The sequence below is a fragment of the Falco rusticolus genome, chromosome 10 (genome assembly GCF_015220075.1).
Source record: "Falco rusticolus isolate bFalRus1 chromosome 10, bFalRus1.pri, whole genome shotgun sequence".
In the NCBI taxonomy this organism is placed as follows: domain Eukaryota; kingdom Metazoa; phylum Chordata; class Aves; order Falconiformes; family Falconidae; genus Falco; species Falco rusticolus.
Window position 1 is genome coordinate 32482661 of NC_051196.1, and position 26307 is coordinate 32508967.

General features: G+C 56.3%; 2 protein-coding genes across 2 annotated transcripts; one reads left to right on the forward strand and one right to left on the reverse strand.

Moving 5' to 3' along the window:
- The first annotated feature begins 316 nt into the window (after positions 1 to 316).
- EMILIN3 (elastin microfibril interfacer 3) lies at positions 317 to 12861 on the forward strand. The gene is made up of 4 exons (XM_037403214.1): positions 317 to 580; positions 4307 to 4429; positions 7444 to 7691; positions 8223 to 12861. The coding sequence occupies exons 1-4, from the start codon at positions 384 to 386 to the stop codon at positions 10115 to 10117; spliced, it is 2463 nt and encodes an 820-aa protein (XP_037259111.1). The 5' UTR covers positions 317 to 383; the 3' UTR covers positions 10118 to 12861.
- Positions 12862 to 13579: 718 nt separating this feature from the next.
- Positions 13580 to 25932, reverse strand: LPIN3 (lipin 3). The gene is given in 20 exon segments (XM_037403215.1): positions 13580 to 14155; positions 14275 to 14378; positions 14475 to 14586; positions 14897 to 15049; positions 16019 to 16105; positions 16256 to 16404; positions 16665 to 16787; positions 17063 to 17117; positions 17568 to 17680; positions 18279 to 18348; positions 18565 to 18658; positions 18742 to 18911; positions 19026 to 19125; positions 19942 to 20344; positions 20504 to 20624; positions 21065 to 21172; positions 21397 to 21632; positions 22412 to 22507; positions 22841 to 23041; positions 25832 to 25932. Coding segments are annotated over 19 exon segments (2631 nt in total). The 5' UTR covers positions 23033 to 23041; positions 25832 to 25932; the 3' UTR covers positions 13580 to 14010.
- Between the last annotated feature and the right edge of the window lie 375 nt (positions 25933 to 26307).

The window sequence follows — 26307 nt, forward strand, 5'->3', positions numbered from 1 at the left end:
CGCGCCCCTTGCAGCGCGGCTCCGCGGCGGGCAGCGCTCCCCGCCCCGCGTCCGCCGGGGGCTGCGCGGGTCCGGCTGCAGCACCGCGGGGTGGGGGAGCCGGGGGAGCCGCTTTGTCTCCCCGCCCGCGGGGCCGGGGGTCGGCGGCAGTGGGAGGGCGGGAGGAGGAGCGCGGCCCGCCCCCGCCGCCGCGGTACAAAAGGGGTCGGGCGGGCGGCGGAGCAGCGTGTGCCGCCGGGCAGGGCCGGGCAGGGCCGGGCCGGGCAGGGCAGCGGGCGGTGCTCCGGTCCCCTCCGCAGCGCCGTCCCGGCGGGGCCTGCGGCCGCCCCGTCCCGCCCCGCCCCGTCCCGTCCCGCTCCGCCGCCGCCGTCGGGCCCGGGACCATGCGGCGGGCGCGGGCGCTGCGCCGCCGCGGAGCGCTGCTCGCCTGCCTCTCCCTGGGGACGCTGCTGGCCCTCGCTGACGCCAAGGGGGGCTTCTACCCCCCCGCCGCCCCACTGCCCTACGGCGGCAGGTACAGCCTCTACACGGCCGGCTCCAGCCCGCAGCTCGGCCCCGGCAAGCCCGTGGGCAAGCACAAGTAAGCGACCCCCTGCGCGTCCGCGGCCGCGCAACCGATCCGGCGAGCGCCGGGCATCGGCGCTGCCTCCGGGCATCGGCTCCTGGGTACCGGCTGCGCGCCGGGGCTCTCCGGGCACCGCCTCCCGTCGGGCATCCCATACGGGGCACAGACCGTGGGCGTCGGGTACCGGCCGCACGTCTGGGCTTAGCAGGCAGTACCGCCGGGGGACAGGCTCCCGCGGACACCCAACCCCCGGTACCGAGCCTGGGTACCATTCCCCTGCCCCGGGCTGGGCAGCGGTCCCTGGGTACCGGCCGCGGGCATCCCTTTCCCCACGCCGGCTGGCGGGCAGGGCAGGGGCGTCCCTGTGTCTCGGTGCATCCCTCCGTGTAGAGCAAGGCTGGGGGGCTGCTCCGCGCAGGAGGGTGTGGGGCTGTGTTTCCGAGCGGGCTGGGGGGGACAGACTGTGTGCTGCAGTTCCGTGCGCGGCAGGACTGGGGGATGTGGGGATGGGGATGCCTGTGTGTGCTTATGGGGTAGGTGCATGTACCTGTTCTGCATGACATGGGTGCGAGGAGGGGGGCGATGTGCGGGAGGGGAGGGAGGCAGTACACAGACCTATGCATGAAAACGCTGGTCTGGAGGGAATTTGCCCATTTGCTTGTAAAGCACAGACTTACTAGTGTTTAAATATGTTTTCAAGTAACCTGGAAAGCTCAGGCAGACAGCAATGTGGGCTTTACACGTACTATAGACTTTTTCCATTCAACTGCAAAGAGGCTGCTACTTTGGGGGGGGGGGGCTTGCTTCCCTCCCCTCTTGTTTGCTAGAAGGGTTTCTGTCAGGCTTCTTTGAAAAAGGATGTGGTGTTATGAACAAGCTGAAATGAATAAAGTAACATTCGAGACGAACAATACTGGCAGTGCCAGTGAGAGCTTTCTGAAACCCGTAACATTTTCCAGCTGCTCACTCTTAAAACATCAGGCTGGAGCTATAAAACTGCTAGCCACAGGTGGGTGAGAAGGAAAGGGATTTCTGAGAAGGAGAGCGAGCCAGAACCACCCTAACCCAAGTAGTCACAGGTAGTCAGTGTTTGTTAGTAGATCTGCCCGTGTTGGCTACTAGCTTGCTTGCAGAGGGGTTTTGCAGTGTGTTTGTAAGTAGATCCTGGATTTATGGATAGGCAGTGATTCTAAATTTCCACATGCACACACACACACACACATGATCTCCCTTCCCTCCAGCTAAGAAAAGTGGCTGGCCTTTGCTCTCGCGTGGCCCTGTGCACAGACAAATGAGTCACTTTTGGAAGAGTGGGGAGCGGCGCCGATCCCTGCACACGCTCTGAGCCTGGCAGCCCCTCGCCAGGGCAGAGCCACTTGCATCTGGGCAGGATGGAGATGCCGGCTGTAGCTGGGACCTGTGGTGCCCATCCCAGGGGAGCACAGAGAGCCCTTAGTGAGGGGCTGGGGTAGAAGTGCTGGTATTGGGGGGGAACAAGGGGGATGCACTGGGCGTGTGGGGTCAGGGGTCCCTGCTGGGAGGGTGCAGGGAGAGCCAGGGTATCGGAGGGAGGATGAGCATGCTCACACCTTGCTGCTTTGTGGAGGGACCTCCTGCCCCATGTGGGCTGTTGGAGGTGGAGGAGCCTGAACAGGGGCTCTGGGGGGGTTATGGCAGGCCTTGGCATGGCTAGGGGGTGTACTTTGTCTTCACGTGTTTGCCATCAGTGTGTGTCCCTCCTTCATCTATCTTTCCCCATTCATGGTGAGCCAGAGCTCCACTGCTGTGTCCCCAGATGGTGACGGGGGGGGGGGGGCGGGGAAGGGGGGAGGCTGGGGAGGGCTGCACACACACTTGTGCACGCTCAGTCCCCCAAACAGGAGACACCGCTGTCCTTCCCAAACCCTTCTGCTCTGTCGTGACTATCCCAGTCCCTTCCCTCGCCTCCACCTGGCAGAGGTGTCTCAATGCCACCTGGACCATCACCATGCCAAGCCCGTGAGCTGGGCTGAAGGCCCTGCAGCTCAGTTCTGTGGTCAGCCCTGAGGCTGCTCTGCACAGGCCACGCAATGGTGATGCCAGGGGACTTCGGCTGCTTCCCAGCCCAGCCTGTGGCCAGGCAGCTGAGCTGCAGCAACCCCAGCTCGCATGGGGAGAGCCGAGTCCTCCCGCCTCACTGAACACCTCCCTGCACCTGCAGCTCACGCTGGCCCATCTGCTCCATCCTGCTGACCCTCTGTCTCTGCCTCAGTTCTGCACTATGTGCCTGTGCCCTCTTCTCCTCCCACTCTGCCGTCTGCCATGTCCCCATGCCCATAATCCCTGCCTCACCGCACATCCCTGCTGTCTCTGCCCCTGTGGACCAAGTCCATCTGCTCCTGCTGGCAGCCCTGCCTTTAGCTGGAACAGCTTTGGCCTCCATCTGTCCCACCAGTGCTGCTGAATCCTTCCCACGCAGCCTTCCTCCTGGCCATCTCATCCTCTGCGCCTGGGTTTGCTGCTCGGCTCAGGAGAGGTCATGTGCCTGGAGCTGGCTGGTACCCTGTGGCACCCAGCTGCAGGCATGGTGGCAGGAGGGAAGAGGTACCACTCCTTGCAGAGGTTTCCAGCCTTCATCTGCCTTGGGACCTGGGTCACATCCCTGCCTCTGTGGTGGAGGAAGCCACGACGCTGCAGCCCCGCAGAGAGGCCAGCTTGCATCTCCTCTCCCTCTGCTGACTGTAGCATCACACTGGTCTCAGTGTGACAGTACCCACTGCAAGGTCTGAAGGCTTTTGGGCTGGCCTTGGCATTGGCAGCACTCCAAGAGCTGCAGAAGGACAGACCACCCCTGCCAGCCACTGTTGGAGCTATTTCTAGGATGCTATTCCCATAAATGCGGTTGCTGGTGGGGTTCTGCTTCTCTTCCCAGCTCACCTCCTCAGCCAGCCCATGCTGTGCTGAGCATGGCCCAGCTCTGGGGCTGAGGCTCTGTGTGACCCCAGCACTGGTGACAATGTGGCCATGATTACAACGGCAGCAACAGTGCTGAGCACCTGGCCTCTTCCAGTACAGCAGCACTGCAGACCTGCCTTGAGTGTTTCTACCACCGAGACTGATTTCTCAGGCAGGGCTCAACTGTGGAGTGACCACAGCTGGGTGAGGATGGGGCAGCCACCAGCTTGGAGGAACACTGTGGGCCAGGCACTGCCTGAGGCTGAGCAGAGAGCCCAGCACAGCCGAGGCGAGCAGAGCTATGTTGGGGGTGCAGGGGTTTAGCTACACCCCCTTAACCCGGCAGAGGGATGCCTGGACTGAGGAAAAGGCTCCTCGTTGCTGGGGGTAGCACCCTGGCACCCGAGGGCAGCTGGCAGGGCTGAGTCCCTTGGGTGAAGGAAGATGGGGTGCCTGGGGACACCATGAGCAGGAGCCGATTCACCCAGCCCGGCCATACCAGGAGCACCTGCCTGCCCCTTGCCTGTGCGCCCAGCAGCAGGCTGGGCACTGGGGGACTTTGCTCCATCCCTGCTCCCTGCACTCCCCCAGGCCCCGCTGCTGTCCCTGTCCCCAGTGGGTGGGTGGGCAATGCCCCCTCCTCAGCAGCTGCACAGACTGGGGGTCCCTCCAACTCCTGCCCCGGCAGAGACCCCTCCAGCAGGGGCAGGCAGGGCAGGCAGACCTGCCGGGGGACTGGGCGCGTAGCCAGGGGGCTGCTACCTGCCGAGGCAGGGGATGACAGTGTCTCACTGTGCTTCCCCCTAGGAGCTACTGTGCCTACGTGGTGCAGCGCAACGTGACGTGCACGCTGCAGGACGGGGCCGAGAGCTACATCAAGGCTGAGTACCACAAGTGCAGCTGGGGACCCAAGTGCCCGGGGAAAGTGCTGTGAGTATGGGGGACACTGGGGCACGGCTTCCTTCCCCTCCCAGCTTCAGATTGCTCTCTCCTTGGGTCCCAACCCCCTGTGCCACCCTTCCAACTGTGAACCCTGCTTTCCAGAGGGCAGTGAAAGGGGCTGAAGGGATTTTCCTGGGCAAGGCAGTCAATGGCAGCGCAGCAGTGGTGGGAGGAGGCGATATGGGATCTGTCAGGAGGGAGAGGGAGCTCTGTCCTTCATCAGAAATAAATCAGGAAATCATGGGAAGCTGGGGGTCCCCGTGCAGGGAAGCATTTTGTCACACACGTGCCGTTTGGCACAAAGATGGCAGCTCAGTGAAAGCCTGACTGAGAGGAGGAGGAAACAGAGCCCATGGCTGGGGATGGCTCAGGGCTTCCTGCCCTAGGAAAATATTTGCAAAACTCTCTGCCACCTTGTCAGTGCTGGAGGGAACCACCCCACCACGCCGCAGCTAGAGACACAGCAGGGTGGACACTGGGGCTTTGTGCTTCACCACACTCTGGCCCCAGGCCGGGGATGCTGCTCCATGCAGAAATGATGCTCTCCAGCATCCTCCCTGGGCCTGCTGAGAGCAGCAGAGCTGAACACCGAGGAAAACCAGGCTGAGAAGGGCTTTTGTTGGAGCCTGACACCCCTTCTACAGTACCAGCACACGGTGCTGCAGCAGCTGGGACTCGCCCTGCGCCGGCAGTGCTGTGGGACGCACACACAGCCTCTCTCGGCAGAAACAGACAATCAGGCCCACTCGCTGACTTGCTCTTTCCTTCCTCCCATCACAAGTGCTTTAACAGCATTTGGGGACTTCAGGACATCCTGCAGCTGCTGGTACCCGTGGAGGTCCCCAAAGCCTCTCCCGTCTCTGCAGTGTCCGTTGCTCAGCCCCTCCAGCCTTTCACACAAAACTGGGGTGAAACCGAGGTGTTTCCTGAAAGGAGCTGGACCCACAGCTGAACTTTCTGCACAGCCTTGGATGCTGCATCCATGCATGAGAGGGAAACATAGTTTTCCGTGCACTGAAGCCATCAGCTAATGTTTGTGCAGCTGCAAAAAATACTTCCCCTTGCCACCGTTTGGAGAAGGGTTCGGGGGTGCCGAAGGGCTCTGGGCTCCTCTGCCGAGGCCAGCATGACACAGAAAAGGTGCCCTGCCTTCTGGATGCCATCCTCATCCTCACTTCACCTCATGACGGCGGCTGGGTGCAGCAGTCTCCTGCTGTGCTATGTCCAGGCAGGTTTCTACACACTGAGACAAAAGGAAAGACCGTGGAAACTCAGCAGCATCTGTGAAGAAGAAAAACAAAAAGAAGAGCTTGTTTTGAAACTGTCCTGTGCCTTTGGGAAATTGTTGATTTTGAGAAATTTTGAAGTGATTCGAAGAATGGAGGATTTGGGTTTGCCTTCTCCTCCTGCACTGTGGTTCATGCAGAAGTGGCTGTACCACACTGGGAATCGTGTGTAAGTGGCATTGCCCAGGAGCTGCAGCTGGGCTGGGGACACTGAGGACCTGACCAGGGACATGGACAATGACAGGGGCTCAGCCCCATGTGCTGCCCTGAGCGACTGGATAAGTGTGAGTGCCTTACACAGCCCCTCTGTGCAGCACGGGTGGTTGTGCCATCTCCTCCAAGACCTGCTGAACGTGCTGGAGAACAAGGGCCTGATTGTGTGTGTTGTTGCAAAACAGCAAATTCCAGGATTTTCAAGCCCTGGTAAATTCAGATTGGAAATTTCCAAAAGGCAGGTTCAAAGCGCTGGTGTTTCAGAGGTGGTGAGACATGTGCGGTCTTCAGCCCTGCGCGGCTCAGCTCAGCTGGTGGGGGGAGGACAGGTGCTGGGGGGGTCCTGTGCCATCCCTGCCACCTCGTGGGAGAGTGCCACTGAAGAGCAGGGAGCAGCTGAGCCCTTCTGGCGGGGCTGGTGGGGTCCCACGTGGAGTGAGAGCAGAGAGGGAGGGTGTTAGTGTCCCACCAGGCAAGGAGGTGGGCTCGCAGCCTTGTTTGCTGTGTATGGCGGGGTTTGATGTTGTAGTGCCCAAACTATGATAAAAAAACCTCCCAGGGCATCCCAGCTGGGGCAGGAGGAGGTGTAAGGAGCCATCCCTTTGCGCACACCACATGGCATCGCTCCGGTAAACCTTGCCAGCGCTCTGCAGCCTGACTGTCAAAGCTCTCGCATGCAATGCCAGCCCAAAGCACTTAGGCTTCCCATCAGACTGATGCCCTCCACACAGAGAAAATACCTTTCCAAAGGTATGTCAACTTCCTAGAGGATTCAGGACAGGATTCCAGTCGAGAAGAGGATTTTTTTACCCCACTGGGAAATTTTCTAGGTCAAGTCAAAGTGTAAAACACACCCACAAGCAGCCCGGACCCCTCTTGGAAGTGAGAGAAGCTTGCAGGGGTTTTAGAATCACTTCCATCGTTTCATCTTGTGATCTCCTGGGCCAAAAGTTGCCAAATTGTGTGGCATCTGTCACAGTCATCTATTGGGCCAGGGACCAAAGCAATACACTTAGAGCTGCTTTTCTAAACATGCAATAAGAGTCCCAGGTTAAAAAAAAAAAATCCAACAAATAAATCTCTCCAGAAACCACAGACACATAAATAACGGCTCTGCTCAGACAGTCCCTCCTCGCCCCTGGGCTGTTTCTCATGCTTGTCTAGTTGTGTTACCAACTTGTTGAGGAGAACTCTTCTCTCACCATGTGCTATCACACCTGCACGCTGTGGTCTGGTCCTGGAGAAGGTGGGCACGTGTTTTTGGAGCACTGGTTAATGAGCTGTGTCCCTGGACGGGCACTATGATGCTACACTGGGTGACGGTGCAGCAGGAGCTCTTGGAGGAGGTGGGTCATGGTCTGCAGGGGCAGCACAGAGGTCTCAGCCAGGCTTTCCCTCGTGCCTGGATTCTCCACACTCAACAGGACCCTGCTCTTCTCAATTGCTTTATGTTGAGGCTGCTTCGCTAAACTGTCTTCTTTCTTCCTCCCCTCTCCTGGAAAGGTACCGCACCTTCTTCAGACCCAAATACAAGATTGGGTACAAGACAGTGACCGAGCTGGCCTGGAGGTGCTGCCCGGGCTTCATGGGAGAAGGGTGCCATGACAGCCCGACTGACCAACCCGGCCTGCTGCCCCAACATCCCAGCCCTAAAATGCCTCCTGGACAAAAGATGTTTCCAATCCCCAGACTTCCTCCCTATCCAAAAAGCCACCCTGACTTGTTTCCAGGACCAAAGAAGAATCAGTATGGTGAGATCTTGCTCCTGCTTCACATCCCCAGGTTACCACACACTCTCGGACCTCCCGGTTCTTTCTGTTCCAGCACAAGGCATGAATTTGCTAAACCCTCAGTGGGTGATGTGCTTTCTGATCAGAGACCTGACATTTGATTGCTTTGGAGATCAATTGCTTTCTAAATCTAGTTTCTTTCAAAACATGCTGCTTCCAAATTGTCCGTGCTCATTGCTTTAAAGCATTTTTCTATTTTTGGGGTCGGTAGAGTGTGTCTCAAGATGAAGCTCCCACAGGTTGTTCTCTGTTGAACTTGGGAGCAGAGGGCTTGATCCCAAGAAGAAAAGAGGGTTTGCTGATCAGTTTAAGAAAATATGTAGAGGAAAGGAGGAAGGGCGGGCTGATATTTTGCTGAACTGGCAATAAGAGGGAGGCAGGAGCTAATGTTAGTTAGTATGGAAAAGGACTCAAATCTAGAAGATAGCCAAGGAGGGAAGTTGAAGGAGCACCAGCCCTGACCGTGCCCTCTCTTCCTGTTTCCCTGTGCAGGCAGGAAGCTGCCCGGCCTCTTCGGGGACCGCCTGGACCGGCTGGAGGAGGAGGTGAGGCGCCTTTCCCAGTCCTATGACAGCCTGCACACCATGGTGAGTGGCCTGGGGGACCGCCTGCGGCTGGCCATCCAGGAGGACACCTCCAAGATGATCGGCTCCCTGATGAACAGCCCGGGCACGCCTGACTCGACAGTGGGCTTTGGCATCATTCCTGACGGCCTGGTGGATGTGGCAGACAAAGCCGACATTGCCACATACCCACCGGTGGGGGAGATCCTGACCAAAGTGACAGAGGTGAGCGATGTACTGAAGACCAAGGCAGATTTGCTGCATGAGGTTCGCGGCATGGTCCTGGACCACGACGGGCAGATCAAGCATCTGCTGGAGTCAGCCCGGCCCTCGCCCCTCACTTCCATTGACATGCTGGAGGAGTATGTGGACACGAGGCTGAGCAACCTGCGCGGGGAGCTGCTCGATGGCTTTGAGAAGAAGCTGGGGAAGATCCAGACCACGTGTGATTTCCGGATCCAAGAGGTGCGGCAGCAGTGTGAGGAGGAGAAAGCTGCCAACCTGCGGCTGCAACAGACGCTGGATGGGAAAGAGCTAGAGATCAAGAAAGAGATCTCCCAGCTGGAGACCCAGATTCAAGGGCTAACGGTGGTGGAAAGCTGCTGCAGCAACCTGGATTACCTCACCGATCGCATGAACATCCTTGAGAAAGGCCTTCACAGCATCTCTGAGTCCCAGAAGAACTTGCACTCACGGCTGGATGGAGAAGTCTCCACTGTCACCCTAGGGAACCTTTTTGAAGGGCGCTTTGAGGATCTGGAAGCCAGACTGAATGCTACAGAGAGAGAAACTGGGAGCTGCTGCTCTGGTGTAGAGGACAGCATGAGAGGCACCGTGGTGGCAGAGGTGGATGGCATGAGGACTGCCTTTGAAGACAAAATGCAGACCCTGGAGGACAGGTTCATGACCATTGTGGGGGAGCTGAACAACATCAGTTCTCCTGTGGGAATGGATGGTGCGGTGGTACCTGTGCTGGAGGGGGAGCTCGCCAGCGTGAGGAAACAGATGGACGAGATGCTGGAGGTGTTGCAGAATCGCCTCATCACGCTGGAGAACACTTGTTCCCTGGGCTGCACCTCTGCCTCCAAAGATGTGGAGACCTTCCGGACAGAGATTGAAGACTGCCAGAACAAGAACCAGGACCTGCTTCTCCGCATGGACAGCAATTATGACCTCCTGCGTAAGCTGAATGCCACCATCCTGGAGATCCAGCGGCGAATCGAGGAGGAAGCATCGGGGGCTTTGCAAGGGGAGATCACCTTGCTAAAGATCAACCTGAACACCGTAAGCAAGTCTCTGACGGGGCTCAAGGACTCTGTCTCCCAGTACTCGGACACTGTGACACACGTCAACTCCTCACTGGATGAGCACGAGCGGAAGATTGAGGATGAAGTCCACTCTATCCAGGAGAAAGTCAACGACCAAGGCTCCCAGCTCTTCTTCAGCAACCGGCGTGTCCTGAACCTCAAGGGAGACTTGGAGCAACTCAAAGCCAGGATTGTCAGCGACCTGAGCTCCTGCAAGAACGTGGCCCACAACCTGCAGCAGGAGATTGCTCACTTTGATGACCGGGTGGCCCGGGTGGAGAGCGTCTGCGGCAGGCTGGGTGCCATCACGGGAAGCCTGGGCGGCATCAGGGATGAACTGGAGAAACACACGGGCAGTCTGTGGGACTACATGGACCACATGAATGGGACCCTGGCTGCCCACTCTCAGGAAATAACAGGACTGAAGGACAACCTACTTGACTGCCAGGCCAAGGTCTCCGAGCTGGCGGAGCAGGTCGGCCACTTGGAAGAGCAGGCGGAGGGGAAGCAGCATTAGCTGCGCTGCCACGTGCTTCTTCCTTCTCCTCCCCGGGAAGGACAGGCTTAACTTATATCACACAGACTTGCTCCAATGTGCCAACAGTTCTTGGGATAATTTTTTAAATGAAAAGATAAATTAAAAGCTGCTACAAAACCTTTTTTTTTTTTTTTTTTTTTTTTTTTTTAAATCTTGTCAGCCCCACTTTTCCGTAACTGCCGTTACGGTACTTTTGCTTCCCAACACCCAGCAGCTGTCCCAACCCCGGTGCAGCAGTGTCACCGGGGGCGTTGCTTTGGCTCCTGGGCTGATGACCCCAGAAGGACAATTCAGGAGGAAGCTGGAGGTGGGAACATTGGGTTGTTGTTTTGGGTTTTTTTAAATTTTATTTTTGTGGATTTATCGCTTCTTGAAGAATAAAACCCTGTAGTTATCAGTTGAGAAATAGGAGTTTCTCTGACCTAGCGACCACCTGCATCTTAATCCAGGGACTGAGCAGAGCCAGGGCTTCTTACAGGGAACAAAATTCACCACAGGAATTGCAGATTTCAAAGAACACACGTATTCACACATCCCCCTGGGAACTGCTTTCCCCTTTCCAAGACAGCAGCCCTCCTCGTGTATGGTAAATCCATTTATACTACTCACTCCTCCCTGCAAACGCACATGCCTTATGGAGCGTATGAGGATATACATTAAGAAAACACACATACGTGTATATATATATATGGTATGTGGATGTATATTTTTGAACAGTCCACTGTTGTGGTGCTCATCTGATTGCTGTTTCCTCTAGCTGCCCCCACGTCCCTTGCTGTGTTTCGAAGAACCACATTAAGCAGCTAAAACCTGGTGCAGCAGTATCTGGGGCAAGGGGTGCAGTCCCTTGGGGCTGCCGTGCTTTGCAATCCCACTTTGCTCTACTCTCTGGTTACACCTGGGACTGACATGAAGGGTTATGGAAAAACTTTTGTCTTCCCCAAGGAGATGTGTGTCCATAGGTTTCTGCAGAGACCAAGCTGGGCATGGAGCAGTCCTGTCCCTTTTCTTGCTTAAACTGTGAAGGTGGTTTCCCTCATCTCGTCCCGGGACAGGAGAACTGCAGCTGCTCCAGGGTGTGAGGCTTTCCCCGTGCAGCAGTGTCGGAGCAGGAGCCTGTGTCCTCCTCACATTCTTCTGAGCCCACTGGGATGCCAACAGCCCTGGGGACCTGCCCCGCTGTGGAGCAAGGCAGGGAACCTTTGAGAAGATCTCTTGAGACCTCTCCTCATCTCAGCCTGGGAATGGAAACCCCAGATGATTTACTCACCTAGACTCTGGTTTCCCACGAACAGGCAGGCTGGAAAAGGTTGTACATGTTCCTGAGCAACTCCAGCCTTGCCCTGTGGAGCACGTGCCTGGACTGTGCAGCTGTTGCACACAAAACCTGCCTCTCCCAGCGAGCCCGGCATGGGTGTCCTCTGCTGCTCAGCCAACGGGGGCTTCATTACCAGAAAGGATGAAAACATCAAAGAACCTCTGTCTCACCAGCTCTGGCACTTTATAGCAGAGGAACATATTTTTCCTACCAGCTCGGCGTTGCAGCTCACGGACCCTCCCATGCCAGCTAGCCTTCAGCTCCCACAGTGCCCATCAGCCTCACCAGGCTGTCCCTGCTCTTCTACACCACGATTCCCCCTTGGTCCCCCCATCCCACAAAGGAGGAGCTCTGCGCTCCAACAGCGCAAAGCAGCAGCAACTCCCAGCACAGGTGCATCTGGGTGCCTTTTCTCCTCCATAAAAGCTGGATGAGCTCCCTGAAACAGATGCTTCCAGGCTGAGGACCACAGGGATCACCAAGTCTAGCTGGCCACGTCACATTACCTTGAAGTGGTAAAAGCTCTTTCTGCTGCCAGGGGAGCACGGGCCTCCAGCTGTGTGAGCAGGGAGAAGGGACCTGGTCTCCCACCACTCCATCCTGCCATCTCACAGGCTGCCAGTTGCTCACAGCACCAGACTTCACTATTGCTGCTCTGGGCTTTGCTGATTTAGAGCCATGCTGGAGCTGCTGAGACACTTCTCCAGCTGACAAGAAACTCCAGCTACCTTTGGGCATCCTGCAAAACCTGCTCTCAGACCACAACCCCCCCTTTTTTTTTTTTCCTCCTTTTCCCCTCAGCCCAAGGAAGGTGTCTCAAGCCAATCCTTGGTACTTTGCAATCCTCTCACAACAGGGAGAAAAAGGGCTGCAGCAACCAAAGAGAAAACTAAGCCAAGGGGCAGACTCACACCTTCCCAGGCCAGGGCTGGGTGAGAGAGCAGCTGGACAGCAGCTTCCTCCAGCACTGAGGGAACCAGAACTGGCCATAACAGAACCAGGACTAGGAAGAAGTCTGACCTTCCAGAAAATGGTGCTATGTTTGGACTGTTCCTGACTAGTCACTTGAAGCTACGGACAGTTTGCATTTCGGTTCTCAGCTATTCATGTTTAAAAAGTGAAAGGAACTTCATACAAAATAGGGCATTTTTTTAATTTTTTTTTTTTTTTTTTTTGCTTGCAGAGAGAGGAGGAGATGGTGCCCCATCGTTGTCCTTGCATGGGCAGCTTTCCGAGGCAGTTGATAACTGATCCTCTTAAAAGGCTGTGTTTTATTGTTTTTAAAACCTTGTACATTTGTTCAAATTTTAAAAGCTGAGAAAGTGTTTGTACTGGAAAGGAAAAAAAAAAAATAAAGTATTTCTTGCCGAGGTTTCCAAGATCAAAATGACTTGTGTGGCTTTCAGAAAAGCCGAGCTAGAGTTAAAGCACAGAGGCAGGCAGGCTGGGGGGTGATTTACACTCAGCACATCGCTCAGGGAAGGAGAAGGTAGATGCCAGAGTGGAGGAAGGAGCCCAGCAATGCTCCCGCCTGTTTTGTTTTATTTTATGTAGTTACAGCCGAGAGCTCCTGGAGCTGGTGCACCCAGCCAGCCAAAGGCAGCACCATGCTGGCAGCCAAGTTCCAGAGAAGTCCCCCAGCCATGGGGACAGGGTCCCAGCCCAACCCTGCTTCAGGACAGTTGAGCTTTCCCCAACTGCTCCAGTGTAGGGGTGTGGGAACAGCTCCTGCCCTGGCACAAGGTTGTGGCAGGCTGTGCCAGCACAGGAGACATTCAGCCCCTGCACACACACACAGAGCAGCAGAGCCTGCTTCCTGCATTAAATCAGTTTTGCAACATTACCTGAAGGTAGTAGGCAAAAAACCATAAAATCAAAATAAAGTCCTTTTCTAGTGCAGCTGCTCCACAGGCTGAGGAAGCTGTAAGTCCTGCCCACATCTCCACCAAGACCAGACCCCCCCCACAGGCCACTTCAGCAGGATAAACCCCACCACATTTGCAAAAGGACACCCAGCCTGGCTCCCACTTCCACGCACAGGGCTACAACAGGCAGCCTAGATTAAGGCACTGCTTATTTATTATTGCTGTTGGTGAAGAACACTCAAAACCCCAACAGCTTCCATCTACATTAATGAGTTAAGCCACAGACAGCTTCAGTCCATCAGCTACCAAACTGGAGGTAGCTGAACTGTCTGGGAACACTGGTCATACTGGAGGAAGCAATAGCTATGCCAGAGGCTCATCAGTAAATAAGACCATGACCCACCACCACCACCTTTAAAAGGCAGCCAGGCTTTATAGGTGTTAAGAACATGAAGATGACACCCAGCTTACATGAATTTTAGTTTAGTGATTGGAGTTTTTGTGGGGTCAGATCTCCCTCTTACCCCTCTTTGGCCCCCTGAGAAGGGATGTTTCTAGTGCAGAATGTGATCCCTATTAGAAGGGCAAAATGCCTGAGCAGCAAACAGGGAGGAGATGCACATGGAGCATCCCGAACTGGCAGAGGACACGCAGGAGAGCCCTGGGTCAGGTCTCCACAGGTAATGGGGTCAGGAGAAGGCATCCAAGTCAACAGCAGGGAGTGGACGCCTCCAGTAGGCAAAGTGGCTGTACTCTGGACACACCAGAGCAATGCTGCCACCCTGTCCCAGGGGAGGGAAGATGAGCTCCACCAGCTCCGACAGACGCTCGTACCTGTGGGGACAAGAAAGAAGTTGCATTGGAGTCACTGGGGTTTTGTTTACTTTTCTTCCTCATGAGATGCTCCTCAGGGTTAAAGCCACGTTAACCCAAGGAACAAGCACGTCACTTACGTAGACTTGTGGTTCTTTGTGAGCTCCTGGATCAGCTCTCCCTTGGGGTTGACTGTGAATATGCGGCTCTCCGGCAGGCCCACTTGCTTGTAAGCATAGACATCCTGCCAAGGAAGGCCAGCGAGGTGTGAGGGCTACACGAGGCACCTCTGCCACCACCACAGCCCGAGCCCTTCCTCCACCCCAGGAGACCTGCTCACATTGGCTTTGTTCCCAAAGGCTGCGTAGAAGGGCACCTTCATCGCAAACAGGTTTTGGATGTCCATCAAACAGGCAATCTTGAACACCTCCGGCTTCTTCTCAATCACCTCCCTGCAGCACAAGACAGACGCACAGAGCAGAGGTCGTAGTAGCATCAGCTGGCCAGGACCGCAGGCAGCCAGGCTGTCCGGGGCTCAAGGCAGCAATTTGGGGGGCAAGAAGGGTTCCACGCATCAGGCACTTCACCGTGAAGCTGCAGGGAAGACCCACAGTTCCCCTGCTGCCTCCGGTGAAAGGCATCCTGCCCCAGGGAGGGGGCAGAGGCAGTTTAAGGCTGTGACACCCCTCAGCGAGGGGAGGGGGGTGCCATCCCCAGGGATGCAGGAGGTGCAGGGCTGGGGAGGAGAAGAGGACACAGTACCTGTGGAAGGCAGAGAAGAGGCTGCTGGGGGCAAGCAGGATGGGACCCTTGGGGAGGGCACAGCCTTGCTCGTTGACCCATTTGAGGTAGCCTTTGGTGATGTGTGCCATGCCAATGGCTCTGGCTGAGCAGTAGAGGAACTTGTAGCCATTCCTACAGAGCGCACAGGGGACCCTCCAGGCTGCGCCCTGGACAGGGCACCCCCTGCTCCCCTGAAGAGGACGGAGCCAAGCACTTGCCCTAAGCCCAGACCTGTTTGCCCTTCAGCAAGCAAGGTGGCGTCACTGGCCCCCAGACCCAGGCTAAAACCAGCCCCACCTGCCTCACTGGAGGGGGAGCACGTACCGGGCTGCGAAGCCCAGCGGGACCCCTGGGCCAGCACCCCCATGCACCGGGCTGCCCGCGGCTCCTGGGGAGCTGGGCACAGCCCGTGCAGACCCCCGGGCAGGCGTGGAATGCTGCTTTTGCGGGACCAGACGTGGCCGCAAACCCCCACCGCACCCCGCGCCCGCAGCCCCCCGGGGGCGTGAGCCCCGTGTCCCCCCCAGCCCCGGGCCGGGACGAGCCATCCGCGGGCCCACAGTGCCTCTTAGTGGCCATCGGTGCCAGGGATGGAGCCGGTGGCCGGGCTCCGTGGGGACCCCCTGCCAGCCCCACATCGCACCTCGGGGCGGGGGTCCCCGTGGGTGCGGGAAGCAGGAGCTGGGTGCCCAGAGAGGCCACCGGCACGGCCCCACGGGGCTGCGGCGCCGGGCGGACCCCCGTGCTGCTGCTACACAGCGAGGCAAAGGTCTTCGGCGATGCCTGTGGCCTCTCGGGTGTGATCCGGTGCGGTCTCGTGTCCGTCCTTCGGTGCTCAGCTACACCTCCCCAGCCAAGCCCCCACCAACACACACTCTTCTCAGGGAAGGCAACGCAAACAACTGCTCCCAGGGGAAGCCCCCTGCTTGTGCCCCCCGACATCATCTAGACAGCGCAGCAAACATCAGTCATCACTGACAGCGGGTGATCAGGCTATTTTGGCCGGCATCAGTGGTTAAGGAGCCCTGACTCTGGCTCCCACCCAGCCTCTCCTCCATCATCCTCCCACTTCCCCTTGGCCTCAGTCGATCCAATACCTACATGTGGATTTTGTGGAAGAGCTTAGCAATCCCATGATGAGTCCAGTCTTTTCCCAGATGCGGCAAGATGTGCCCAAGCGCATCTGACCTAGAAGAAAAGGAGACCAGGTTAGGTTGACCCAACCTGGTGGGTTGGATGGGGTTTGTGGTCCCTCCCAGCTTCTTATGCTAGCTGTGAAAGGACACTTTCCCATAACAGGGAGGAACAGGGATGTCCAGGGGGAGAAAGGCCCTTTACTTGGTGATGGTGCCATCGATGTCTGAGATCACCACCTTGTCATCCCAGTTCCACAGGTAGATGGTGGCCTCACAGCGGCACGTGCCCTGGTACTGGGTTGTCACACTGAATGCCACCTCGTTGGGGCCATCTTGCAGATTCAGCCTTCCCTGTGGCAGAGGGAACAGAAGTGGTACACCAGCACCAATTCACACCAGTCCAAAGCTTCCTAGAGGTCTGACTGCCACCTGGCCAAAGCCATCCACTGGATGCCAGAGACCCCAGACATCCATAGGGTAGCCACTGAGGGCAAAATACTTAAATGCCCTATAAAAAAAATCATGAGGTCAGGAGTAGAGAAATCCATATTTAAGGGTTGTCTCACCCCTAAACACACAAGCAGGCAGTGAAGGAGGAATGAAGTACATACAATTTGTTCAGAAGAGAGCCGCAGGGATTTCTTGTAGGTTGGTGGAGATTTCTGTGCAGGGGCATCCCTTGCTAACAAGTTCCCAGGGTGCAGGGACCCGTCATCACTAGATGATCCCTCTTCCTCCTGCCTATACAAAGAAGGGAAGACCATGCTTGTTTTACTCTGCAGACCACAGCTTTCCCCATGAGTACCAGGGAAGATCTGGAGGGAACCCAGGACAACGCACCCACCAGGAAGCGGCCATGGAGGAGCTTGGCTGGACCAGGGTCAGCCAGAGCCTTAACAGAGCTTTCAGCTCTCATACGTTAGGTACACTTGGGGATAACTGGTCATTTAGGAGAAAAAGAGACCAGAAGCATGCACAGACTCCTAAAGGCACCCTGGGAGGGAGGCACTTACCTCTGCTGAGCAGAGCTGGGCTGCAGCATCCCCGTCTTGGTTTTCCCTGGCCTTTGCTGCTGCTGCAGGCAGAGAGTGGCATCATTAGGACCTCAGTGCCAAGGGCTGGAAGAGGGGCTGCTTTGCTCTACCGCCTCTTGGAGCGGCAATACCAGAAAAGAGGTGGAAATGCATCCCTTGCTTTTGTGAGGACACTGCACCGTGGAAGATGAACCACAACATGGTGCTGTGATGGGGCAGGGAGAGCAGCAAGTACATGTGGTGCCCAGGCTGTGGTGTGAGGGGCATATGGCAAGGTGTCTCACCATTACAATGTTATTGGGTTACCGGTGGTGTTCAGCTGCTCAGGCATTAACAGACCTGAGGGGACAGCAGCAACCTTCAGAAGTCACCTTGCCTTGTACTCACCCTTGGGCCAGCCCCAGGACCCTGCTTGCTCTCCTTCCCCCCACCCTGCCAGCCACCAGAATGACACCTGCCTCCTGGGGACATGATTGTCACAGCCACTGCTGCAAACACACCTCCTCTGCTGGGAATTCTCTCCTCCTCCAGGAGAACCACCACCTGCTGCCTTTCTTGGGCATCTTCTCCTTCACCAGCTGCTCGATGGCGCTCTGTGGATGTGGCAGAACACAGGATAAGGTCAGTTCTCAGCCCAGGGAGGCTCAGCTGCCCGCAGGCTAAGGACACCCTTGTCCAGACATGTTTTCATTTGCAAATTTATTCACAGGAAAAAAAGTGTGTGACTCGCTGCATTCTGAGCAGAGAAGGTTTTGGGGTAAAGGGTACAATGACTTGTTCCCTTCATGCAGGTTGGATAAACAATGTATATCTGGGTGCCTTATTCCATACAATCCCAGCCAGGTCTGCAGAGCCCTAGAGTGGGCTCACACAGTCCCAAATCCTCCTCCAGACTGCCAGGGCTGCTGGCTCTGGCCATCCACACATGGACACAACCATCAGAATAGGAGATTTTTGACAAGGAAATCTCTGCTCTCCAGGTGTCAGTGGTACACAGGTATCTAAAAGCCCCCCTTTTCGTGGTCCCTGTGGGGGAAAGGAAGGCCTCAGGGTTGGAAGACTGGAGTGATGTTTGGCTTTGCCCCAGACTGCCTGCAAAGCCCCGTATGGGAAGCTTGGCCTCTTGTAGCCCCACTGTACTCTGCAAGCCCTGCTGAGAAGCATGGCCAGTACATGTCTTGTGCCACTGACCTCGGGAATGTTCCTCTGGAAAGCCTGCAGGGACAGGACCATGGGAGCAGCCACTGCCCAGTTGTAATACCTGGAAGAAACAAGAGGAACAGGAACATCATCATTCCTGGAGCAAGAGCTATTTCCACATTGTCCTGCAGCATGGCCAGAAGGTCCCCTCCCACAACTACCGCGGTATAATCCTCGTCTGGGGTGCAGTCACACTCCTACAGGAGTGCTTCTGTAGGGACAAAGGGGCCACACTGGTCATCTTGGGATGAAGCAGCAGGAGGAGCAGGGCACTCACTTCTTGTTGATCAGTATCACCAGGTTTGGGTCATCGATGAGTCCTGGATTCTCAGCAAACTGCTGGTAGGAGACCATATGCTCCATGAACTTTTCTGGTGGGACAGAGGCAGTGTCATGCCACTGGTGTGTATAATGGATTTCAGGACAGCAGATTTCCCCCTCCTCTCCCACCTACCACAGGAGATCTGCCTGCTGCCCCCCAGGCCTCCGCACAGGGACAGGGCGATGGTGGGCAGCAAATCTGAGCCTGAGTCCGTGGGGCTGTTGGCGGGCTGGCTGGATGGCAGCTGGGCACACAGAGGGTTGCTGGGGTCTGCCACAGGCTTTGAACTCTTCTCTGTGTCACTACCAGCAAGAGAAGAAGCAACATTAGGCAATAGCTTTAGATGCTCCTCCATCCTTTGCTGTAGGGGAATTGCTCAAGAAGGTCTGAGCTTAGCCAGCTGGGCCAACCCATACCTCCTGGGGAAATAGAGCCCCACATGCTCCTCATCCAGGTTGGAGAGCTCTTCCAGGTAAACATCACTAGGACCCAGGTGAGGACTTCTTTTGATGGCTCCTCAATGCACAAACAGAAGGGAGAGAGCTTAGCTGAATCACCTCTCCAACCAACCCAGCATCTACTGAGAAAGCTAACAGCATTTTCCTCTATTCTATTCATGTACCAGAAAGAAGGTATCTCTTTTCCTACTTGAAAAATTGCCTTATGTCAACAGCAACAGAAGTACCTCAAGACACCTGCACTGGCACAAGACTGCTTGCCAAGAGGACACAAAGGACAGGCCAAAGTCCTGCCATGATAATCTGAAGTTAGCACCATGCAAGGTAACAGTTTGTTACACAGGGGATCCCAAGCATCTCTTCTTCAGGGAGATGATTATGCTCTGAATTTATGCCGGCTGGAAGAGTAAGGTTAGTTAGGACAGGTAACAGCATAAAAATCCTCAAATACATTATCAAGGGAGGCAAATGCATGCTTCACTGTGTGATTTTTCCACCCAACTTGGTGGGCTTGGGGCACTAGTCAGGCCAGGTGGTGCCAAGACACTTCAAATTAAAGGTATGGTCCATGCTGCTGAGAAATCTTCTAATCGTGTAAAAGCAGGGACATCCAAGGATGGACTTCAGGAAATATAAGGCACAAAAGCCTTCCTGAGGAGCTGGGTGGTCACTGAAAGGAGGAAACCTGAGGAATGTCTCTTTATGTGCTACCAGCTCCCTTGCTTTGGAGAAGGCAGAGCAGACACGTCACACCTCCGATTCCCAGGGCAGTCACGAAGGAGTTAACGGTGAATGAACAATCCAGCCCCACATCCAAGTCACATACAGACACAAGCTCAAACATCGCTTCCAGCAGCACCAGTCACACACTCACCTCTTCTCCTCTGGCTTTCCAGCTCGGGGCCCTCTGAGCCCACCTGTCTCAAAGCAGTGGCTCCCTCAAAAGGCTCCACATCTGGCTGAACTTCTGGCACAACAGCCCTGCCTCCCTCCTGCTTCTCTTGTGGGGCTGAGGAGGCCTCCAGCAAGCTCTTGGCTCCCACAGCACTGGGGATGTCCCCATTTTGGGGTACCAGTGTTGGCTCAACAACAGACACTGCAGAGGAACGAGGCATGCTCTGAGGTCCTGCTGGGCTTGGACCACCTCCCAGACCTTCAGAGGTGGCAACGAGATGGGTTGCCTCATCCACTAGGACCAGCGTTGCAGAGACAGCAGTTGCTGCAGTAGCAGTGGTCTTTGCAGACTTGGCTGGTTCAACTCGTTCAGATTTATTCACCTCAAGGAAAGCAGAAGAACAGGTTTGAGGATGGGAAGTTGCCCAAAGCATCAGGCAGAAAATGCCAACTCCTCTGAGGCTGCCTGGCCACAGCCTCCTCCACTTTCTGCAGGCCCCTCTCCCACCAGCTGCTAGAGAAGAGCAAGGGCAGGGACTCACCTGTGGGAGCCTTCCCCAGGTCCACTGCATGTGGGATTCAGCCCCTAGAGCCAAGCTCTCCTGCGGCCTGATCTCCAGTTCTGAATCACTTTTAGGAGGAGATGGATGGCTCAGGGTGGGACTACAAGAAGAGAAGGCAACATGGGACCTCACCTACTCCACAGCCCCGTGCTTTCCTACCACTGCAAGTATATTTAGGTCTGAGAACCCTATAAGGCTGGTTTCCTATAGAATCGGTTCCGCCTCAAAATTATGACTTAAAAATCAGGAAGACCTATGGGAAGCTCAGGCCCAAGGAAGCAGAGTGCTGGGCCACTGGTTGTCCCGGAGCAGCTCAGCAGCAGAGGCGGGGGAGCCCTGTAAGGGCAGGCTTCTTGCATCTGTGACCATGGCCAGCAGCATTCCCCATGGGCTCCGAGCTCTCCTCCAGCCACACCTTATCAAGCCAGGAAAACCCTCCTCTCCGGACACCTCCAAGTGCCTTTTCCTTACCACCTTCCCAGCCACACGGCCATCCCCTGCTCCCAAAGGCAAGCAGGTTGCCTTGGCTCTGCCTGTTACCTGTCCACAGAGGCCAGCTCCCCGTCAGAGTAAGGGTGAATCTCTGGGGACTCCAATGATCCGATTTCTTCTTCGGGGAGATCAGCAGAGGAGAAATACACTGAACCACTGCAAAGGAGGGAAGAGGTCAGTCGTGCTGCCCTGAGGCACCAGCCTCCTGTCCTGGAAAGCTGACAATACCCAACTTGACCATCTCCACTGACTTGCTACTCCACATGAGGCCGAGGTCCAGCTCAGAAACGCTTTCCCAATGTTTCAGTACTGCCAGGCATCACCAAGTGAACCTATGGGCCTGACCCATCACATCACCCTGCCCAGGTGAGGCAGCTTACCTTGGGGCTGGTGGCTTGCACAGCTCCTCCATGGACACCTCATTTTTGGTGTCCTCACAGCCCTCTAACTCCAAGTCAGACACCTCCTGCTGCTTGGGTTTTCTCCTGCGTCGCCTCCTCTTGCGTGAGGTCATTTCGGCAGTGGAGGTCTCCTGCCCATGGGAGGGCTGAGCGACATCCTCTGGGATCTGCTCCGTGGGGATGGGGGATGTGCAGAGGCAGGACGGGATATTGACCTGCAACAGGGTTAGGAACAGCCCATCAGCTCCAGCACCCTCCTTTCTAGTCCAGTAGCTCATGGCTCTCACCTATGCAACATGCTCCACCAGCACAACCAGCACCACTGAGCCCTCAGCCTGAGGGTGGTTTTGTGGCTAGGCCTAAAAGGAAGAGTTTTGTACATACAACTTGCAAATAATAATAAAAAAAAGTAGGGTTATCCAGCCACAAGCTAAAGATGCCTTTAACGTGGGCAAGGAGAGGCAGGCAGGAGATGGCACCACAAGACCAGAATTACAAAGGTTCCAGATGGGATTTGGCTCCAGAGCCCTCTCCCTGTTCTCAAACCCAGCCCAAGCTAGCAGCGACCACAAGTCAGCCTGGGAGAGAGCTGCCAAGATTTCTGGAAGACACAACTAGCCTCGTCCTGCTTCCCAGTGGAGCAGGCAGCCTGCCACAGCATCTGGCTCACTGTTGTCCCTGTCACAAGATCCCCCAAGAGGCCAAGCCCGGAGATATCTGCCTGACTGGCCAGCAGCCATGCCCATTGATGGAGGCCAGTCTGAGATGCAGATATTTGGTCTAATGCTTCCCTCACAGCGCTCCACAGCCCAGATCCTCCACACTGGTCATGAGATCCTTTGAGTAGGAACCTTTCCAGACACACAAAGTGTCAGAGCAGGATAACGGAGTCACCCTGGGGAGGAAGAGCAGTCCAAACCTGGTCCTTCCACCTCAACCCTGAACTTCCAGGTGGTCACAGCAGGACACAGACCAGCAACACTTCATCACCAACCTCATTCTCCTCCGACTCCTGGACAAAGAAGGCTTCTCCATTGTCACCCAACTTCATGTGCAGGTCCACAGGCTCCCCGTTGATTTCAATGTCAACCTAGCAAGGGGCAGAAGAAGCGTGTCCATCTGAACACACTCACCCATCAGTGTACAGGGGGCATTCCCCCAGGGAGGGGATGGGTTGGGGTAGCTCACAGCCACCCAGTCCCTTGAGGCAAGGGACCTCTCCCAGTTTTCCTGGGAAGCAGAGTCCTCCCTGGAGGAGGATGGGTTCCATTTGGGGGCATCCCTCCCAAAACTGGCAAGCAATCCTTTCAGCAGGGCTCCCATTCCCCTCAAACAAAGTTCTTCCATAAGCCACAGGTTATGGAAGATCCTAAGTCTAGAGATACCAGAGAAGAAGCATAGTCCCAGGGGTGCCACCACTTACCACCTTCTCCTTGGAGCGCAGCACACCCAGCTTCCCAAAGCGCACGTGAAATGGGGAGCACTGGAAGGAGTTATCGGGCTGCCTCACTACGACCACATCGATGCAGCCCGTCAGGGTGGCGGGGTTCAGACCCCGGTACAGTTCCTTCACCGTGACGAAGACTGTCTCAGCAAGCTGCCCCACGTAGTTCATTGTTTGAGACTGTGGATGAGAGACAGGAATAGATTCAGGTTGGCGGGAAGCGGGCTCCAGCAGCTGAATGCAATGTGAGTTTGTTCAAGTAGAGTCAGTTCACAGTTGCAAACACAGCCCCATCATGGGGACAAGTAAGCATCTAGGGAAACTGAGGCAGACACATGAAGGGCCTTGATACAGATCAGCTAGGGCCTCTGGGAGCACCAGAAAACAGGACAGAAGCCAGAACACAAGTTATTGCATTCAGCTTGGAGGAGAGGTGCCTTTGCCGTTGGGATGCACCATCACATTTGCCCCTTGGGAGAGCAAACAGTACCTCACAGCAACACTTCACAGTCAAGCTGTCAACATTCCAGTCAAAAAGAATTTGATTGGCAGGAGACCTCCTGCCCTGAGCTGTCCTAAAAAAAAAAACACCAAACACAAACCACCAAACAAACCCACAAACAAAAAATCAACCACCACCAAAAAAACCCTCGGCTTGGGGCAGAGAGGTGGTAAGTCCAAGGAGCTGCTGCATACACCATGTGCTCACCTTGAACAAAGTCCAAACCTAACATTTCCTACTTGGAGGGGAAGGCATCCCACCTAGGCATTGCTGAATCGGCCAGACATGGCCCTTGTTCAAGCCAGAAATCCCTGGTTTCCATGCCTGGGCTCCTGCCACCACCCTGCAGCTTCCCAGGGAATCCCAGCAAAGGGGCCGTGCTACCCAGAGGACACCCAGGCAGCTCTGCAACACCATTTTCACAAGGCACTGCTGCACTCCGAGGCTGCACAGCTCCTGGTTTTCATTAGCAAGAACACATGGAAGGAAAGCCCTGCCTGCTGATCCCCTCGCCTGCTCATATCCTTCAGCTGCTCGCTCCCCGAGCAAACAATTCCCCTCTGCCATGCTGGAGCAACAGCATGGCTGCAAAGCCAGACTCGCATGGCCCATGCTGAGGCTCGCAGCCCAGCCATGTCTCCGGCCACACAAGGTGACACGCAGGCTCCAAACAGCTCTCACGCAGCTCCCCTTCCAGCAGCCCACCGCTGGCAGTGCCTACTGGTCAACGTGCTGAAGTCCCTGGAGTATTTTCTTGCGCATCTGTGTCGGGGTGCTGGGTGTGGGTCCCAGAGGAGTCCCTTGCTCCATTTGCTGAGCACCCGGTATCAGCGGGACAGCAGCAGCAGGACAATGGCCCTGGTGCCAGCACACCACAGGCTGGGCCCTGAGCTGCCGGTTCCACAGCACACCTTGTCCCAAGGAGAGGATGAGGACACAGGATGACGACTTCAGAAGGACCACAGATGGACTAAAGAAAGCCTTTTGTGCCGGCAGGGCGATCAGCCGATGGCATGGTGTTCCCAGGGGGCTCTCAGCACAACCCCCAGTACACATGCAACCCAGGGGGCAGGGAGAGTTGGTTCCTTACCCAAAGGGATGAGGACAAGCACGTGCCACCCTCCGAGCCCTCTGCCCCAGCATGCACCCAGCCTCTCCGATCCGTTTGGCGCAAGCTCAGCCCCGTCCTGTTCCCAGACATCCCTTCTGGAAGGTGCTCTGCGTGGAAAGACATGGTCCCTGCTTCATGCCCTGTCCCCCCTGCCAGCCAGGAATAATCCCAGAGCCCCGATCCTCCCCGGCATGGGTGGCAGGGAAGCCTAGCTGGCTCCCGAAGCTTCAGTGCCTCCATCAGCTCTGCTGTGAGCGGGGCCAGGGTCACGGGGCCACTCACCAACCTGCTGAGCCCAGCTTTCCTGGGCATCGCTGCCGGGATGGGCAGCACTCCAGCTGCCTTCCCTGCTGTGCCACGGGGCCTGGCAGCAAACAGGAGAGAGCTCCTGGCTGAGAGGGGGAGGAATTTTTGGAGAGGAAGAACAATCAGGCTGGCCCTCTTGCTGCCAGGGCAGTGCTGATGGGCTCCCAGCTGGGATCTGCATTAAGACAGATCTGAAAAGCACATAGGGAAAACCCTGGGCAGATAAACCTGCACAGCCTGCAGGGCTTGGAAAAAGACCCCAGGAACAGCCCCATGCTGAGCAGCACCTTCATGGGAACACAGGGTGCAAGGGCTTAACACAGCACTGCAGCCACCCAGCAAAACACACTGCTGAGGGTCTCCTGCTGGGGCCATGTCCCCCCGCCAGGGCTTCGTGCCCCATTGCCTCCACGGGCAGCAGCCCCCTCCTCAAGCAGCCCCTGCACATTGCTGGGGACACTCAGCCCCAGAGCTCAGGGCAGGGGAAAGAGGGTGGCTCTGGTATAGTTTTCAGCTTGCTGGGTTTTAACTCCCTGTGTGCTTCACCCAGGGCAGCTGGAGGGAAGCAGGGAACAGAGAGAAGAGACTCAGACTCCTCCCTGCAGCCCCCAGCCCCACCACGGGTGGAAGAGGTCCGTTAGGGAGATGAAGAATAAGCCGTGCTCTGGAGAGAGATTAATAAGTAGACCAGGCAGGAGGGAAAGGATTTTCAAGCCACCTGGAGGACACCACAGCACATTCAACAGATAAACCCCATGAGGAACGGAGCATCCCCACCCCTCAACCCCAGGACCAGCAGGATCACAGCCCTTCACCAGCACAGCTCTTGCAGAGGGGGCAAGCCTCCTCTACGGAGGCAACGCAGCTCACATCCACCTCTCCAGCTAGAAAGCCTCCCAAAATAAGCCAGATATTTTGCTAACACCAGCTTGCTCTTCTCCTAGGTGGCAGCAAGCTGGGCCACCCCACAAGCAGCACGCTCTTCCCACTGCACACATCCACACTGCCCATCCATCACATGCTGCAAACCACTCGGGACCTTCCCCATTACCTGGGCAGCTGCTGAACCTCAGCAACTCCTCAACTTTGGGGCAACCAGCCCAGAAACCCCGGGAGCTGCTCTCTGCCTGCAGCAAGCTTGCTCACCCTCAGCTCCTCCTCTCCTTACTGCTTCCTTCCTCTCACCTGAGCAAGGGGAGGGCCCCATCTCCCAAAGAGCACCCAGTCCCCATGCCCTGCCTCCTGCTGAGCCTATGAGGGCTCCTGGGAGGCCGGAGGGTGGATCTGGGGAGGCAGCTGACACCTGCACAGAGCAGCTGTGCCTCATTGCAACCAGCTCATGTGTCTCATTACAACCTGCTTGTTTGCTCCAGTGGCTCAGGCAGAGCTGCCAGCTGCCCTGCACTGATGGAGATCCTCCTTCTTCACCCCACCATCCTGCAAGGCCACTACAGCCCGACCCACCGGGCTGCAATTTCCAAAGACAGTCCTTTCATTTTCCAGACCAGATCTCCCAGCGTTTAGCCC